Source organism: Myiozetetes cayanensis, unplaced genomic scaffold (genome assembly GCF_022539395.1).
Source record: "Myiozetetes cayanensis isolate MyiCay16 unplaced genomic scaffold, myiCay2020 scf7, whole genome shotgun sequence".
Lineage (NCBI taxonomy): Eukaryota > Metazoa > Chordata > Aves > Passeriformes > Tyrannidae > Myiozetetes > Myiozetetes cayanensis.
Genome location: NW_026087964.1, coordinates 33,063,171 through 33,083,965, shown reverse-complemented (window position 1 = coordinate 33,083,965; position 20,795 = coordinate 33,063,171). Strand labels below are relative to the sequence as shown.

The following is a 20,795-nucleotide window of genomic DNA, read 5'->3' as shown; positions in this document are numbered from 1 at the left end:
TTGAATTCCTAGGCAACTTTCCATAGCAATAAAGTGTAAGAAGATGTGGCAAAAGCATATCACAGGATTTGTGGGTGTTTCTTCATTACGGCTATAAACTTGGAGACACAAAAAGTACATACTTATAGTGTAAGAATGAAAACTTGTTACTAAAAGTCCAGATTGGGATGGTAATACCTTTTTCAGATCTCCTGTGGAACAGTGAATTATCTTGATTTTATGTGGCACATAAAGCAAAATTTAGCAATATGTATTTTACATAGAAATATACACTTTCCATTTTATGTCTATAAAGTGAACAAAGACTAAAAGGAAATAAAGGTATTTTAAATAGAAAAACGTATTTCCTATGGAGAACCTATTAAGAAAGGTCTATTGCAAGTGCAATCATAGGCATGCAGTGATTATAGCCAATCTAAGATTCCAGTCAACCAGGAAAGAGAACTGCTTAACACTGCACTAAATAATACAGATGCCTGCCTAAAGTAGGAGACTGTATTTGCACAGATGAAGACCAATAAATTCTTCATGTAAGATCATTCTGCTGGTATACCCATGTGCTGCGATGAATTTCCTTATCCAACTATTACATAAAATGAGGACTATGTCTTTGCAGGTACTTCCCAAATCCTAAATTTTACTTACATAGGTTCTTACTGGTGTTGCTTCTAACAGAATACAGAACACTAGACTACATAATACAGCTGAGTAGGTAGTAAATGTGACTTTTCAGCACTGTATAATCTTGTAAAGGTCATATACCCAGGTGCTTGCATAATTTGTCAGATTTGATGCATCTACCAATCAAATAGGATCTAAAATGCTATGTTCTGCATCTTATCTTTAGCATGTTCTGTTACAATTTATATGTGATTCGACCATTCCAATGAAATATAAATGTTCTCCTTAGGTAAACTGCATCAATGACATTGTGGTCTCTCTTCTTCTGTCAAATTAGAATACATGAAGAAGACACATGGGCCAAAGTTAGGTCTTCCTTGCAGAATTAACTTAGTTATTCTACACAAAGTCAGAATCCAGGTGCAGGAACTCATGGAGTGCTGCGAGTGAGAACTCTCATTAGCCTAGTTAGAAGTCATCTTACCAATGAAAGCCTCCAAAAATGCAGTATGACTGCGTTATTGAAGTAACCATTCTACTTGCTTGGTATATGCAAACCATGTAGACCTTCACTTCTTTCCTGTCTCTTCTTCCTGTTCATAGGCTCATCTAGCTGAACTGGTGCCCAGATGAATCTTTTCATTACAGAACCAGTGAGATCATCTGCCAGGGCTCTTTAGGATGGTTGCTGTTTCCAAGCATGATACAATGCAGTCCTGCATAAGTTAGTAAATGTTTGTCCTAATACAGAGCCTTACATGTTTTGCTTTCCATGATACAAATTGTGTTTAAAACATAATTTAAGTCCAAATTTGAAGAACACAAAGCTTTTTTAAGAGACAAATGTGTATAGGGAAAGCTGGTTTAGTACTACTGAGTACAAAGAAGATGACAAACAAAATCATCACACAATCACAATTACATTGTAATACCTTTCACAGTATTCCATCAGTTGTAGTGGGAAAAAAAATATGATAACAGTAATATTTTAGTCCTACCAATATTTAACTTGGGATAGCTGCAAAGCCAACAACAACAACAACAAAAGAATAGCAGATCAGAATAACATCCACTTATCTACCTCTCAAAACATTTGATTACATAACTAAGAGGGGCAGATATAAAAGCTTCTACACCTGTTGTTTTGTTTTTCCTCAATAGAAAACAGTTGCACATCCATATGAATATTATTAAACAATACCATCCTAATAAACACTGACAATACACTGACTAACAGAAAGGTTATCATCAAATGTCAAACTTGGCCACAGCAGTACCTGAAACACAGGCTTTCACATTCTGAAAGGAAGGGAATTTTTAGCTCTAGGAAGGTGGCTTTAGTAGAGTGTCTGTGACACTTCTAACAGAGAACAGAGTGAAAACAAATTTACGGATTGTAATTTCAGTTAGTTTACTATTGGATTTCACACCTTTAAGAGGAAGGGAATTTGCAATGACCTGAATCAGCTTTGACTGTAGGAAAATGGTTTTAATGTTTCTGTCAGGGAGGTTTCTTCATTTTCCATTCTAAGAGCATGATTCCCTTGTTCCATGGCCTATATATCACAAACATGTGACAGATGGCACTAGCTGGCCTTGCATACTAAAGAGAAAGAACTGTAAAAAGATGCTGTTAGGAAACACACCAAACACATCTTGTACTGCTGATTTTCTAAAAAACTTCATTTGGAAGTTGTTCCAAACCCAGAAAAATGTAAAAATCCAGCTGATACAATACATGCTTGATAATCATATGTCTATTTCTGCTGCATTCATAACCTTCTCAAAATCGGTGATTAAGTAAGCAAATCTAGTTATACCTGGTACTTTGCAGATAGAGTGTTCACTGCAGTTTATTAAGTTATAGAAGAATAACTAAATACCACACCAAAGTCAAGCAGATTGGTCAATTTTAGTGAAGTCTACAGAGCTCTTAAACTGTCAAGGTAGGTAACATAAAACATTCACCTCTTACAGTTAAAATATTATAAAGGCAGTTTCCAGGATAATTTAAACCACTATATTTATTTTCTTAGGCTTCCTTTGACTCTGAAGGAACTAAAATAACTACTCTACAGCCACTGAAGGAATTCACATGCCAAACAAAAGCTTATGACTTCTGCAAATTTCCAAACAGGCAGGGGGGTAGGTAGAGGGCAAGCAGCTACCATTAGAAGAGTGATAATGTTGATAGTGGAAAAGTCTGGAACTATAGGAATGAGGTTTCACAAAACTGATTCAGAAAGCAATATAATTAGAGGTAGTCCCAATACAAAAGAACTGATAATTCCAAATCTTTTTATGGCCATCCAATTTATTTAAAGTTCCTGGATTTAGAAATGATTGTTTAAAGAGAGAAGAGCCTACCATTGAAATTTGTGATTTTTGAAGATACGTCCTCTCCACTAAGAATATCCATCTGTACAGTACGTGTTCACATGAAATTGAATACATTTGATTTATATTAGTTTACAAAAGTTTAAAGAACCTGTTTTACCTGTGTCACTCCAGTACTTTGAGATAAAATACTATTAAAAAAATTTCTTTGTTAATTTTTTTAGACACTTTTGGATTTGGGGTTGCATTTTCCTCCTCAAAACAAGCAAGCAAAAACACAGTCATTCAACCCTACCCAGAATCTCTCTAGGATGTCTCCAGTATTTTGGAACTATTGACCATGATCATTCCTTATCTTAACTTGGAAGGAAAATCATAAATTTGAGAAAATTGCTGTAACTGCCTGGCATTTAAAGAATTTTAAAACAGCTTAAAATTTGCCTAATTTTTTAAAAATTATAAATATTTATTACTTATCTATATTTCCAAAGCAGATATGAACTACAACTGGTATATATTATTGGAACTCAGACAAGAGTCCAGGGAGATGGAATCAGGGAGCAACCTGCAGGGCCAGCACTTAGATCACCTCTTCTGTTCCACAGGGCTGTTGCTCTTGGCTGAATTCCCAAGGGCTGAATCCTCTAAGGGAAGTTCATGGCCAATTGCAGGTCCTTAATTAACTCATCTCTCCACAAGCCTCAAGGCACCCTGTGGGATGTAGGCTCCCCATGGAGCAGACAGGGAGCAGGGCAGTTGTGGCAGCCAGGGCAGACCCAACCCCATGGACAGGAGAGTCTGTGGGGAGGGACTGAACCCCTCGGGCTTCACTGAAAGGAGGTCCTGGACTAAAGGAAGGGTGGGGAGAGGCCCTAAGAGAGGGCAGGCAAAAACAGTCAGGGCTGTTGATGCCCTCAGGGACATTAATACAGACATTTTAGAATGGCATTGTTGGATCTAGGTACTTTGGCTTTTATTTTAGGCACTTAAGGAATGATGTGGCTGTTCAGATTTTGCTTATGCCCTCATTATGGTCTACTTTCTCTAAAGGGGTATGCTACTTCTTTTAAATTGCAGTGAGCAGCAGCACTGACAAAGATAAAAGATACAGGGCAGCTTGTGAGTTGTGTTATTTTCATTCAGAACAAACACTCGTGGACACAGCTAAAAGAGACCTTATCTCTTAATACCCAGATAGGGGTTGAATTTTATTCTGAATGACATTTGAAATCCAGCATGCTAATAAAAATATAGACAGAAATCATAAGGTTGATCAAAGAGAATCTAACACCCTTCACTCCACTGCAGCATCTGCCTACACATTTATCACAGAAAGTCAGACTACAGGCCAAACTGAGATACTTCACAGCACTAGAAGCATTGAGAGCCCAAATGTATTAAATAACCTTCAAAAGGTATAATTTAGTAGGCCACACTGCTAGATTTTTTTTCATTCTTATAATTTCTAATCAGAACTATGAACAACTAGCTTTTATTTCCATTTCAATATGTATCATTTTAAGAATGTAGGCACTGCACTGTTTGTTTCTACTTCCATATTCTTCCTTCTGCTTTTTGCTCTTTCAAAACCATTACCATAGGGCTTTTTTACCACCAACTGTTAATCAATAGGCATGACAAAATATCGAGTATTTTTTCTCCCTACAAAATTATATTAAAAAGCAGAGTAGTATCTACTTAAACAGGTAGAAAATTAATGTGTGCAAATTTCTTTGGAAGTCACACAGTTTATCCCGTTCAAAACAAAGGCTCATCTGCTTTTTGTCAAAATAGTTTCTCCTCCTCCCTTTAAGATGTAAGTTTAGAGACCTCCTTCACAACTGAATAAACTGAAATTTCAGATACAGTATGTCTGCTGAAGAAAGAACTGGGTTTAGTATATCTTTTAGTAATCAAAGGAAACAAACAAATCAAAAAGTTACTATCTAAGACAATTAAATGCCAAGAAAAGAAAAATTACCTTTTTAATTCCTTGATCTTTTACAGTGAATTATATGCATTTGAACTATGCCCCCTGACTGATATTTTCACTTAAGTATTTGACAGAGAGAAGCTGGAAAACTTGCTATGAAGAGAAAGCATCGATTTGTGGCTGTTCTGCACTAATGGCTTCCTAGGGAATAATAAAATAAGTTAGAGCCTAATAAAATGACTGATCTTTCATTCAGGATAACAATGAACCTTAGCCATCGAGGCAAGTCAGACTCATTATTCTAAATGACAAGCCAAAAAGGTAAAGCAGAATTTACATCTTCCTGTCAACCTAATACATTATTATACAAGGACATCTAAATTCCTTGATCCAAAGATGAAATTTTAATATGACATATGTATTTGGTACATGCTCCCTTCTGCTACTAATTCCATAGAAAGTACACCTAACATTCACAGAGAATCTTTGAAAAGGATGTTTATAATATAGCCCTTGACAAATTAAGAAATTGAAGATTCTGTTTCTAGCTTTCATGAAAACAGTGGTACCCCATTGGATCAAACATATATATCTTGTTAATTTTCCTACCTCAAACAATGAATAGAAGGAAAAAGTAAGAGAAGACAACTTAACAGGATAACTCCCAACACTGTTCTAGCCTCTGGGACTTCCTGAGTTGGCTAAGTCATTTGACTGTCATTAGAAACCATAAATGGATTTGTTATCCAAGATCATCCAGTCTTCCCTTGAGCCCATAAAAATTTTTGGCATCCATAATATAATCACACTATGTAACTAGCTTCAGAAATTTTCTATGAAACAGTTGAAGAACCATCACTTGTTCCTTCTGAATCTGTTTCCTCTGAAACCTCAAACTTCTTGTACTGGAATAGAAAGACAATCTAACCTCTTGCACCATATACATAATACCATGAATTTACAGACCTCCAGCACAAAAGTTTTTAATCACCCGTTTCTAGACTGAAGAGTCCTATTATACTCAATTTTTAACCATACAGCCTCTGTTCTGTAATTCTAATCATCTTTTTCTGACTTCTTTGGGACACCAATATTGTATACAGTATTAATGAAATCGATGAAAGATAGATTCACACAATGGTATAATTATGTTCTCTGTTTCTCTTTGATTTTTCCTGTAGTTGGTACTTGGTTTGTTTTTTGACTGCTGCTAAGCCCTGAGATGAGGTTATCATGGAACTATCCATCATAAGAAGCCAGTGCTTTGACAGATGATGAAATCATTTCACTTCTCCAAAAAAAGGGTCATGAAAGAAAATATTTACAAATTAAAGTATAGGATTCTTCAGATTCAGTTGCAACCATTAGCAGCCAGGTAAGAATTTGGATTTCAAATACCTAAAATCATTTTTGAAAGAGAAAATTTTAAAAAAATAGAAATATGTCATTTTATTTAAAGATACAGTAAACTATTTTGTTAAATGTAATAAATTTAACTAAGAGAAGGAGATGCTCAACAAAACAAAGGCCTTCCAGAAATAGGTTTCCAGGAGTAGCAAAGCATGAAACCTTCAAAACAGATTAATGCTAGATATACCAGAGGTAATACAATTTTGACATTTCAAGTCTCAGGGTTCTGTACAACTTCTCGGTTACTTTTTTATTATATCTATTCCCAGAACTGTTACTTGTTGCACATTCCTGTTTTACCTATTTAGAGTATAGAGTTTTGTAGGGTTTTAGTTTGGTTTTTTTTTAAAGAAAGGATGTATGGAACAAAATAATCAATATTATATGAAGTACCGTTTAGTAAAATCTTAAATTAAAACTGTGGGATATTAAATAGTATTACAAATTACTTGTAAATAGTAAAAATATCAGCTCAGTCGAAACTTTATCTGCTGAGCTTATCCAAATCATTCTTTCTATGATTTTCATTAAAAGACATTTTCTTGAGTCAAAATTATATCTCTGGAGGAATTTTTCAGCAGTTTTAAAAGGAAAAAAAAATCTAGCAACTTACATGGTAAAGACATCAATAACATCTCCTGCAGCTCTTGTCATCTCAAAGTAGGTTTGCAGAATGTTGACAGTTCCTGAAAGTGCTTCATGTCCACAGCCACAGAACAGCGCAACTCCAGCATACAGCAGGATGGTAGCAATCAAAGATGCATAGGGAATACCTCCCAGGCATTTGATGCAACACTCGAAGCATCCTACAAGAAAATAAAAACAAGTTCCAGATTATATCAAGAAAGCAAAACCAAAGGTTTTACTCTCGAGAAACGCTTTTGAAAATTAAGGACTTCAGGCCAAAGAGAGCTTAGGTCAAGTTAAACAACCCAGACTGTCAAAAAATCTCTGAAAGGTTAATTCAGCTTCTGAGTTAGTTCTTGACCTGTTAAATGTAGACATACCATCTGATTAGCATGAAAGGTTAGAAAACAAGGTGAGGCCTATAAATTTTAAAGGTTTATACAGACAATGACCAATTAAAAATTACTTATAAGATGCTCAACCACTATGAGCCAATGTATTTTAACATGCTCCAAAGGCTTTAGACTCTGCTAAATCATAGGAATACCAGAGAGATGTTAAAAGAAAGAAAAAAGGCACAAAAAAGCCATTGTCTACTTTCCTGATATCTAATTCTTACGTGTAGCTTTGACATGTAATTTCATATTTTGTCCTTTAAGTTGGTAAGTTTCTATTTTGTTTAGGTTAGATAAGAAAAGTAGGAATTTCCTATCTGTTCAAACATTCATTCATTCATTTACTGCTTTTAATCAACAAATATCAATCTGTTATATATATATTTATATTTTTCATAGATATATATGTTTAGCAGCTATTTATATGCAAGATTCCCTGAAGAGTTTATGCCATTTTCAAGTATACATACATTTTCCTTAAATAGAAATCTCTCAATATTTTTGTATATATAAAGAATATTACAAAAGGCAGTATTCCAATGGTTGGATAGTTCCTGGAAGAAAAATACACTGAATATTGAATATACTAACATGTAAAAGACAAAATAATTCCCAGTTTTGTATTCTAGTTGTATAAAAATAGAAAGAAAGTTATAGCTTGAGACTCCTTTTGGTTAAGGAGAACTTGCTGTAGCAGAGCCAACTGTAAAATATCAAATGTAAAATGTGAAGATTTGTATATTAAAACTGCTGCCAAAATCTTGCTGAGTAACCTGTTGTACAAGTCACCCACCTCCAGCAGCCATCACACATGCCCATGGGTGTAACATTTTTCATGTTTCCAATACTTTGGTAACAGCATTTCATTTTCTTCCCCCTCTCTGAGTCCATGTAACTCTGGATGTAGAACACATCTTGCAATTCATGTCATTCTACTCTACTGGCAATGGGTAGCTTTCATATTCAGCAGCACAAAGCTTTGAATGCCCAATGATCAGCTTGCGTCTTTCTTCAGTGATTGTTAGACTATGGAGCTTTTATAACCAGAAACTCTGTGGATATTTCATCAGTGCAAGGTCTTAGGAACAGACTAGGAAGATAAATAAATGCTTCTGGAGTAACCAATTCTACATTTTAAGGAAATCTCTTAAAATTCCTTTAGTCCTGCTTTCTAAGATTACCCTCAATAATAACTGGGGTTAACTCCTCAGTGTTTAAAAGCTTACACAAATACTATAAAAGAATAATTCACTGGAAAAATCTCCTATCTAAAAGGCAAAAAAACCCCACGTATATTTAAAAGATATACACTGAACAAGAACTACAGGAAAATACGTAGTTGCTTGAAATCAGAGTTTATCAAAAAATCCCAATTTCAATTTTTGGCACAGAATAATAGCAGAAAAAGCCTCAGGAAACTAGTACCATTGGAGAGATGACAATAGGCTGATAATGGGAGTGATGTATGAGAGCTTGTGAAGTCAAAGATGAAAATATAAGGTACACCTAAGTATTTTCACGGACACATGGAGTGTAGGGAGAGTGTTTTTTAATATTGCAATAGCTTGGGGCAGGGAAGTGGAAGAGAGATTTTATAAAGATTTCTTTTTCCCCTTCCAAGAAAGGTGAAGTGGAAGAGAGAAAGTTAAAGAAATGACAGCACAAGAATAAGAACAGGTAATAGTCTAAACTAGAGGAAATTTCATTAAGGCCACACTCACATACCACTGCTGTATTTAAAGCTGTGAGCATTGCTCTCCAGAAAAGCCTGGCTGTGCACTACCTTCTGCAAGCTGCTGCACATCACTCTCTAGATCCAGTGAGAGTTGAGCACACACTCAGATGTCACAAACTAAGATGCCATCAAAACCCATGGTCATTAATATTACTTTAGCTATATTATAGTGAAACATCATAAAAGTGTAGTAAAATAGCATAAAAAAGTAAAAACAGTATAATACAATAAAGCATGACATATAAAAAGGAGCTATACAATGAAATTTTAATCCTTTATTTCCCCCCAATTGTTTCAGAATTTGAAAAATAACTGAAACAGATTCATAGTTTTTGAAGAAGTGCTTCTATTTATCTCTTGCATTAAAACTGTTAACACTCATAAGCCTTTGAGGGAAGCTTTTAGTAGCAGAATATTTTACCAATTCAAAATCTTTCACTCATTAAAAAAAAACTCTGGAAAAAAAATTAATTCAATCACTTTAAATTTTCAGATAATCAGGTATTTTCAAGGCCCTGCTCATTTATTCAGTTCTTCCGTAGGCCTACTACCTTTCTCATTACTTACTTCATGAGTAACTCTAGACTTTTCAGTGTTGTCAAATCAACTCAAAACTAAAGAAAACCAGTGAATCAGGACTAAGATTTTAAAATGGCTATCACACATCATTCATACACCAAGAGGAAATGTGCTGCAGGTAACATTAGCTCCAGTTCTTTTCTTTCAGTTGTTCAGAATTTGAAAACAGCTGTTTAATAACGGAACAATAGAAATGCTATTTTAACTTGCACAATGACATTGAACCACCAGTACAGAATTGTGACTCAGCTGTGCAATGTGAGGATGTCTGTGTGAGACAGGCAGTCATTCACCACCCCGAACATCATCTTCACAAGGCAGTTAAAACACAGAATCAGAGAAATAATTGCTAGGAAAGATGAAAAAGATTCTATGTTCCTTTGATGTTTGTTTTCATCTTCAAATACAGTTTTCAGTACTTTTCAAAGAGTTCACTTTGCACAATAAGTTCATGCTATATAATTCAGCATCTACTGTACTGATGATATGTAGCAGTATTTTTCTCTTAGCTAAAAATCTAGATCTTCTATGACCATGTGCCTTTACTCAAACCATCAGAAGTAATCAAAAACACTATTCTTTGTAGCTTCCAACATGAAGTACTGTTCTTTTTTATTTTATTTTATCAAAATCATTCCATGGAGAAAATTTAATCATGAAATATGAAATACACAGAAGATGACAAACAAGGAATTTTATTTTATATGGATAAAATAGAACTCCAAATACCGGCTATATTCAGCTATCAAAATGAAGCACATTAATGTTGCATTATATACATCCACCTTCCAGGCAGCAAAGATCTCATAGACCTTTGATCCTCTTAGACCCATTACTACTGTCTACATCAGAAATATGCTTAATGTAGATATCTAAACTTCTACTTTAAACAGTTTGTAAAGTGTTCCTTATATAGGCAAATCTGTGCACATTTCTTCTAGTTTCTGTGTTTTGGGTGCAAATTTTCTGATGTGTCTCCACGTGCCCTAGCCAAACATAAGTTGACCTTCTGTTTATACAATCTCTTCTCTACATTAAGAAGGAAAAGGATTTAGATTTTGAGCCGCAGAAGAAACTGTCCCTGTGATTTACATCTTATTATGCACACAAATTGCACCACCATAATAATAATGTCTTTGTTTATGTGTTAGTGGCATATGAACTCTGTCTCCTCAGTACAGATCAGGAGCTACAACTGACAAATAAAACACCTAATCCATTTCTGGTGAGTACATTTAAAAGAAGGAAAAAAAAGATTCAGGGCTTACATCTCTTGCCACTTCTGCCTGTGAAAGTGAAGTTTAAATCAATTATATCAGAACCAGTTTCAAAATGCAATTATGCCACTGTCTTTTACACGAATGGTTAAGAAAACCCATTCACCCTAGACATTACCATGAAGAAAATAAATATTAAAAAATATTTTAAAAGTAAACATAGAGAATATGTTTTTTCATAGCGAATATTTCTGGGTCTGTTTTTTTCATTCTTTCCAAGGCATTTTCAGCTAGAACATCTAGGATGATTAATCATAGACAACTACATCTCCAAAGAATTACTGATTAATCACAGATAATTACATCTCCAATGGGAACAAGTACCTCTGAAGATCTTATAACATTTTAATAACATTTTTTCTTAACTTATTTTTCTTAAAGAATTTTCTTTCTAATATTAGGAGACAGGACAGCAGAGCTGAAGTTAAATGCAAGAGAACCACATAAACTTGAAATAAACAAAATAAAATAACAAAATCTTCTTTGCCTTCCATGCCTGGTTAGGTATGAATTTTTTTCCTATCTAAATTTGTACCACTTGTCACAAAGCTTTCATGGTCAATCAACTCAAATACAGAAATACAGTTTCACAGACCATCATGAAACATGGAGATTAAGTTCTGAATTCTGTTAAGGTAGACTTAAACTCAAGAAGTCAAGCTACTGTTATGTAATATTTTAATTGATAAACACACCCATGAGAACTCATTGTACTGAGGAAAAAGTAACATATTTTACTTTTAGCTAGTACCAAAACCCCCTCAAATTATTCGACATGTGGCCAGACTTCCTGATTTGAAACTGGTCACCAAGGCATCAGAGTATAGCAACAGGCAGAAGCAATCCAGCTCCCTTGATATTGTCCCAATAATACAGAAGAAAACCAAGACATTCAAGAGGGGGTTTTACAAAGCTGCAAATGAGGTGAAGCAACATTTTGGAATGAGTCAGCAAAGATCATCCTTGTACTTTGATGTGAAAAACCTGTTTCAGAAGGGCTGCATACACAGTCCCACATATTCGCCCTCTGTCTCCCAGGATCATTCATGGGATACACCCCACTCTGCTCCCACCCTCTACTCTTACACAAGATCTATTGCAAATTATGAGAAAACTTTATCACCTTGCTGCATCAAATGATACAAACTAAAATACCTTTCTTAGACTTGCTCAGTAGATGATTTCTCATTTAAATTGGCTTTCAATTAGAATGATTACTATTACAGAATTAGCTATCAAACAACAAAAGTACTTTTACCACAAAATTAATTCTGAGATCCTGACTGCTAGGACTACAGTGGAAAAATAAAGTGGACAGTATTTTGATTGAATTCTTAAGCACTTAAAGCAACATGATATGTAGAAAAGCAAGAATAATGTCCCAACAAAATCACAAAAGGATTTTCAGGAAAAAGGTCAACTAATTGCAAGAAAACACGAAACAAATAGGCAGGTATCTTTTACTCATTAAATTACGTATCATTATTAGATCTACTTTGACTTGTTATCTCCTTAGTGTGACTGGATGATAGCTAATCAGGAAACAACAAAAATGAAAATGTTAGTCCTTAGGCCTTTACAGTCACACTGCAGTTAATAGTTGCATCAGTTACTGCACTCAACATGGGACCAAGGCTAAGAGGAATCATAAAGACTTTTTCTTATTAAGCCACAAAATTTATCCAACTGAAATACCTACACTTGTGCATCGTGCACGTTTGTTCATAAGAATCCCACTGTCCAAGATGATAACCTTAAGTAGTGGGGATGTAATACAGGATCCAAAAATTCTCCCTCTGTAGAAATATAACTTCATACAACTCCTCCATTCACATGTTTATCTTTGCAATATCTATCCCAGCTGTTATTCTCTAACTTACAGAAAGCTTCAGTCATCAAAAGAAAATTACTTAAGATATTTGAATGATACTGGGATTATCTCACCATGGATGTATCAAGTCTCCACACAGTCCCCACTGCCCCCAGGCCAACAATAATAATGATAATATTGCAGCATAAAGATCCACAATTTTCCATCATATTCACTACTATTACATTTTGTCTTTAGTCTCTACAAAGAACTTTCACGAACAATAAAAAAAAATACAAAATCGTTAAAAGAGCTTTCAAAACAAAAATGAAAAGAAAAATTGCATAAATATAATAGTCTGAATATGGAGTTTTAAGAGACTGAAGAAACTGAATGTGTATGTGAGGAATTTTTTAGTAACAAAAGATGCACAGCTTTATTGCCAACTTTAGGAGCTCATGTTTTCTTATGTGGCTAAATGCTGAAATACTTGCAATTGAAGCAGTAAAAGTGAAATATTTGGTCCTTTAGCACATTTTGAACTGTAGAAAATATTTGGAATCTTGTTTGTAATCAGCAAAATAAAAGGAATATAGTGGTCACAAGGTAAGGAACCTAGCTGATTTCAGCTATTTAGCAATTTTTATTAGTAGGCTCACAGAAATAAAATTGAAATAATTAACTCCACCCTATATCACTACAAGATCACTCTGAACTTGTACTAAGAAAATACAGACCTACAGATACTTTTGTAAAAAGCCCTTTTCTAAACTGAATTTAATTCTTTGAGAAATTTTATTTGGAGATTTTAGAATTCTAATACCATCTTAGGTCAGTAGTCCAATGTAAATTCAAATGTCTCATGGAATGCAAGGGTTTATTTTATTTTTAAGTTTTAAAAATCTCTTTGTAGCAGCAGTAATATTTTTAAAATAGAAAATTGCACAACAAAACATTTTTTTTCCAAAGGGAAAACTACTAAGACCTTCAGAGACCTGATTTAAAACCTCATTTATGAATGTAAAGTTCTTTTTTCATTGTTATTTTCATTGGATATATAGGGATCTTCAGATTACATGGTATTTTAATAAAATATAGTACAGTACACAAAATCCATCCCTCCCTTACTCATATGGATGCTTTCTTGATCTGAGTAACAGAAAATAACAAACCTGAACAAAGGCAATAGAATTTGTACAAATTTGTAAACTGCTTAAAATTAGCTACAATTTCATCCAGAACTGTCCCTTGTTTTTGTTGTCCCTTGTCCCTTGTTAAACATTCAGTATTCCAGTTCAAATTGTAATGTTTAAAAAACTGTATCCACTAGAGAAAAAAAAATTAATTCAGCCAGCTCAATAGGAATCATGGTACCTCTTACATCAGAAATATAACTTAGATTTGCATTTTCATCATATGCATTGAATATATTTCTTCACTCATATTCAAGGTAATTAAATCTCAACTGGATTGCTTATATAAATTCTAAATAATCCACTCTTTTAAAGTAGAGTGGTAACAAAATGAAATAAGCTACTTTGTCAATGAGAAGAAATATTGTTTCAAGAAATCTTCATCTATAACATCGAACTATTCAAACAACTACATTTAGCAAATCAACATAGCAGAGATGTATAATTTCTGTGTTATTATCACCTGATACAAAAAACTTTCAAAGGCAAATTAAAGATGTACTTTATACTGTATCAAAATTATATTAAAAATCAACTGTCACCTAAGTTTAAAGATGCAAAGAAACATGGTTTTAATTCCCATCAAAGCCTAAAGTATGACAACTTAAACAAGGAAGAAGAGGTCCTCTCTTTGTCCTAGTTTGGAGTCATGTATTGCAGTAGGTTGACCCTGGCTGGATACCAGATACCCACTAAAGCCATTCTCTTGCTCCCTCTGCAACTGGACAGAGGAGAGAGGAAAAAAAACACAAAACAAAACAAACGAAAAACCAGCTAAGGATTCATGAGTTGAGATAAGAGCTGGGAGAGGTTACTTATTGATTACCTTCATGGGCAAAACAGACTCAAAGTGCAGATAGTATTTAAATTTATTACTAACAGGAAAAGAGCCAAAGAGCGAGAAATAAAAGAGTCTTAAAAACACCTTCCCCCTACCCCTCCTTCTTTCCAAGATAACAAACATGCTTCTCTTGTTAACTGTCTTAACTGCTCTGAAATCTGGAGGTAAAAAAACAAACAAACAAACAAACAAAAACCCACACCAAAAAAACCCAACAAAAAACAAAAACCACAAGAAACAGGCTATCTACAGTCTCTTTTCCTGGATAACTGAAACACAACTGTATATGGATAAGCATACATATAACATATACAAACATGTATGCACACACAGAGTTCTATTATAATGTCCATCATGAAAGAGAACTAAATGAAAAATCTACCAATCTATCTGTTGAATATATGTAAAAAGAAAAATCTGAATTAACCACCATGCACAATAATTTCATCCCATCTTTCATTGATCATACTTCAGCAAATACTCAATGGTGGAAGGACTAAAATTCATTTTCCATCATACTGGATTATATCAGTGATCAAATAGCTTGTTGAATTCCTCTGTTGCACCACAGTATTCTGCCAAAGTATTTGTTGATCTTGGAAAACTTTCTAATGAATGATGTGAATCACTAGATATCATACATTTATAAAAGAGCACTGTGAAGCACTGCACCTGACTACTACATTTTGGTTAAATGCAAATCTAAGCTGTGGCTTGGCAGTAAAGTCTCATCATGAGTCATGATCAGAGGTCTAGATTTCATGTAGCAAAGGTGTATTCCAAGCTTTAGCAGAGACTGCACAACATTCCAAAGAGCTACTCTGTATTTCTTTCCTCCTCCATAACTCTCAACATTAAAGGGAAGCTATCTTGTATTAACTCAAACTACTCTTTTAAAGCAAAAATGCCTCATTTTCTTTACCAGCCAGACAGGAAACTAGCCTTTTCATCACTATTTTTTTTTTTTCTTCTTTGATGAACAGGTCATCCTGCATGCTGCATGCTTCCTTTAAGGTATTAGTGTTACCTCTCCCAGCCCTGTCAATTGTAATTTTAACAGAGAACTAATTTAAGCAAAAGCTCCTGGCTGCACACCTCATAGCTTGTCAAAGAAATTGGCTCAGTTACTATTTAAGTACCTACACAAGGCTCCATTTAGTAAGGTATTGAGCATGTGCTTGACTGAAAACATGTGGCTTGTCTCATCAACTTAAAATCAAATTAACACTGTAACTTAAATAAAATATACAGAATATGAGATAGGTATCCAGAACTAAATGGCATTATACCAGTAGGTATGACACCTTTTTAGTTCCACATTCATATAAGAAAAATTTACATATGAGATATTTATAAATATCCATGCTAGATTTGTTTATCTGTGCCCAAGTAGGTAATGCTTCTGATGAGAGAGGAATGGATTATTAACTGAAAACATTGGAAGAGGGATCTACATATTCTTGAGAAGATTGTTTTTACAGGCACTGTTATAGTTTGTGATGTAAAACAACGCAACTTCTCCAGAGAAAGTATTAACTAAAACAATATATGTATATACATGCAAGAATGTACACACATCTTTGAAAGAAACTACAAACAGAAACAAATACTTATATTTGGGATATTGATGATTATTTCAATGTACAGAAAACTGTGTTGTGATTAGCTGTTATAGAGTCTTCAGTACATTAGGTTTATTGCTGTTTAATGAGACAAATCTTAATCTAGCAGTTAATAAGTATTAAAGTTACTGACACAGAGCAGTAGCCGCCTGAAATACAAATCAGTCAGGCATAACACAGTCAATCTTTGTAATCTTAAAAAAGCCTTCTGGCTGATTTAACACAGACAACATTTGTCAGCTTCAAAATCACTCTAAAGCTAAAGGGACAGGAATGAAACAAACTAACTGCACAAATGTGATAGAAAAAATTAAGAAGTGGGTCAGTTAATTCAAACAGGTTGTCCATTACATGTATTTTATATATATATCATGTACCTTAGATGTGCACATTAAATAAATTAATTCATTATTGTTAATAAATAGGTTATAAACATGTTATACGCATCAATAATGCATAGATGATTGAAACAATTATAAATGTTTCTGGTTTGATCTGATTGAAAACAATAACATTTTGTAAGAACATTATTTCTGTGCAACATTTAGTATATTCCCATTATAAAGTGAATGACAAGGCTATGGATCATAAAACTAGAAAATAATTATCCTTTTCATCTCTGTCATCTAGAGTTCATAGAATCAATTCCTCAATTTTTTTCCTCAGCCTTGAAAAGAGTTATTTCTCCCAAATGGAAAGCTACTATGAAGTATGTACTGAGATGTAATTGTGCACTAATTTTTTCTCATTCACAAATAGACTGAGTCATACTGGACTTTAAACCACATCTTTGTTCTTGCATTATCCAAATCTTACAAACAGAGAAAACATTGGCACATGAATTTTCTGTGCATTCATCTGTTTAAGTGGAATGTTCTACAATGTTCTAAACACTTATCTGTTTAAATGGAATGTTCTAATAGGTATTTGTGGGTTTAAACATCTTCAATTTAGAGATGATAGCATCCTTCTCTTTTTCTCAGGTGGTGTAACAGAGGAAAAAACAGGCTATTTGCCAAATGACTTTTCAGTTTGGCACACAGAATAAGATTAATATGACTTCTCAGAATACTTACACTTATATAGCTCTTTATATAATGAAAGCATATTTTGCTGTTGACTTTTCCAATTCTCTGTGCTTAACACTCAGAAATAACAAAAATAAAATTAAAGCTAAGTTGTAAATACCTTCATCTCAGGAAATTTTCTGGCAGCTGTGCAGGGCATAGTGGCCAGAAGCATATGAATAAAATGCCAAATATTCAGCTGCCTTAAATGATCTTTTTTACTTTACAAAGCTTTTCTCTGCTGAAGCAGACAGGGGATGTAGGTTGTACAGCTATTAGCTGATTGCAATGGATTTCTAGAACTCAAAAAGCCTGGATCTTCAGATACAATAGCTATTAAAACTTGGCAGCATTTACTTGGCAGCATTATATAGCCCTTTCCTTTTATTCTACATCATATGCAACTTCTGATTCTACATCCTCCTGTTTTACATCGCTTTTATCTCAAAAGTCTCTCTTTGCTTCATCTGCTCCTTTTACCCTCAGGTTGTCTTCATGTTGGTTGCTCCTATTCCTTTGAACACCTATTTGCCCGAGAAACAATCAGAGCTGATAATCTTGCTAATTCTATTCAAAGCTGGAAGATAGAAAGTTCATCTGCTCTGAGGAATGCACAGCTGGAACAGAGCTTCTCACTTCTCTCCCCATCCTTGTTTTAGCTATCTTATTCCACCACCCCTCTCCAAGGCTCTGAGTTATTCCTCAATGAAACAAACATGCACAGGTTGTCACGTTTACTGCACAAAAGGGTAGAATAACTCCAACTAAAGTAGTAGAAAGAAAAGAATTATAGAAAGCTTCAGTCTGAAAGTTTGAATTCTTCTGGAAAGAAAACCATAACCTTTTAATAGAAGCATTATATGACTGTCATTCTTACACCTCACAAAGGAAAAAAGTAAGAAATAGATGAGGCAGATAACCATTATCCTTCAGGACATGACTAGGTAGGAGGAAGACTGCTCTGTGAAACTAATTATTGCCACTGTACGTATTTTTCAAAAAATATATGTGAATATGTTTAACACTCTAAAATGTACTACTTGAATTGCTCTATATAGTAATTAACAGCTTCATCTCATTTAAAACCACAAACTTTTGAAACTATCAGTAAGCAGTTTAGGGACATAAATAAAATACAAACAAACAAATAAATAAATAAATAAATAAAACAAATAAGTGTTTGCCAGTGAACTTAGAATAAACAATCTACAGCTATCATTTAGTCAGTGTAAATTTACATATTCTTTATTTTTATTGATATCAACTTGAAAGATACAGGTTATAAGCAAAGACTCTCTGCACCAGTGTGTTACATAACTTCTTAAGTCTACCACTAATAATCTTAGTGATATCAAACAGAAAGTTTTTTACTGGAACAAAGTACTTAAGTTTCATCCTACCAAGATCTGAGGTTAAGTTCCTTGTGAACAGAAACATCTGCAAACAACTTCTATTGGCTTCAAAAAGGCCATATATTTAAAACCTAAGCTATCTCCCACTGGAGTTAAACAGCCTTTATTACTGACTCCAGCAGGAACAGAAATCTCAACAAGTATTTAATGTCATGACAATTTTTAAAGGAAAGGAACGAATAACTGTATTGAGGAAAATGACTCTCAACCAAACAGATTAGAACCTAGTGAAAGACCAATGCAGTTTAAGCATGCATTTCATTTTCACTCTTGATGTAGAGTGGAAAAAACATTTATACTTGTGTATTAAAATACTAAAGGATATTTACAGCTAATATATGGGAAACAGACAAGAAAATTTAATTTCAAGAATGGACTCTGAAACAGTATTTCATGTTACTCTTACTCACCTGCTGTTTTTCCACGAAAACTTATTTTCTTAGCTAAGAATAAATTGAAGAATGAGAAGGTAATATAAAACACTGCAGAGTTCTTCAAGAGCATAGAACATAGAATATATTTATTATGCATCAGAGACTTTTTTTCCTCACAGAAACCTAAAGTTAGGGAACTATTTTTAAGACAGGCACACGAAAGAGCAAGAAAAAATCTGTGAAAGAGCAAAGGTAATAAGAATTGGGAAATATACTAAAAAATAAAAGTTAGCCATTTGATTTTTTATCTTAATGGTCACAGACTAATCACTTTTTTAACCACTGATTATGAGTCCAAGCATGGTCAAACTAAACCCTACACAAAATGGTGTTAAGACTGTAACTTAGAGTTAAATAGAGTTTTCTAAAGATTTCTAAAATTTCTCTTTAGAAAGTAATTAAGTATTAATTTATGTATTTCAGATAATGCATAATGAAATATATCTACACTTGATTTGCTCAAAATATGGGACTACAAGATTGCATGAAATTCAGCAGTACACTGACAGTCTTAATAATATAGACATCATCTAATATTTACATACCAGTTGAAACTTCCTATGTCCTTAGCTAACTTTAAAACAGGAAATGCCTACAGTTTTTATGTATGGTTTATGTTGGCTTTAGAATCTTTTATTGTTACAAATTTTGTTGGTTTTCCAAAACTCAAAATACGAAGGGAACGAAAGATTTTACATGAAAAAGAAAAAAGATGGGCCAAACCTGAAATAAGAAAGCATTGTCTGGCAAAGATGATACAGGGTGATTGGTGTATTAGTTTGTCTTTGAGACACGAATGATTTTTCTCATACTCTCAAAAGGTTTGAGCTTAAAAGCTTTCTAATGTAACATATTATCTTATATAATATGCTGGTGATTTAAAACAAAGTCACTACAGAAAGGGAACAACAGATACTTTAGGAACACATAGCTGTTATTACTATGCAAATAAAAGGCATTTATTTTTCTAGGAGTGATCTTTACCTAAGATTGCTGTAATAAGTCCTGTGTTGACTATGGTCAAATTTCATAAATATTAAATTTGTTTTCATTTTATTATGTTCAATTTAAAAGTCTACTTACTCCCTTAATAAACATGAATAGCATTAACACCTGTTCCATAAAGCAGTTTAACATTATGTCTAACTTTGTAAAAAATAACTTTTTTTTTAGAAGAAAGGAAAACATGTAAACTTTTACACTAAACTTAAAGTCACAATAGTTGTAAACCAATATTTCTTTAAAGCTTGAAACTTTCAAAATTGATCCATTGCTTTCTTTCTGCACTAATTTAATTAGGATAGCACAGCTATCTCTAGAAGTAAGCCATTTAGCATTTTAAAAAGGTCAGTCTCAGGAAGTCTTATTGAGCTCCTGTACAGTCTCTTCATTGTATCACTATGCTAGGAGGAATATATGTTACTCCTGGGAAATGAAAAAATTATAGAAGTGGAAAGGTCAACAGGTAGAAAGGTTTGAGATTAAAAAACAAACAAAAATTA

At 33.7% G+C, this 20,795-nt stretch overlaps 1 protein-coding gene across 1 annotated transcript in view; it reads right to left on the bottom strand.

The window, feature by feature from the left end:
• Nucleotides 1–20,795, bottom strand: part of GPM6A (glycoprotein M6A) — a 114,465-nt gene that overhangs the window by 28,092 nt on the left and 65,578 nt on the right. The window contains exon 2 of the mRNA XM_050337645.1: nt 6,915–7,107. Within this exon, the coding sequence (XP_050193602.1) occupies nt 6,915–7,107 (193 nt within the window). The remainder of the gene's footprint in view (nt 1–6,914; nt 7,108–20,795) is intronic.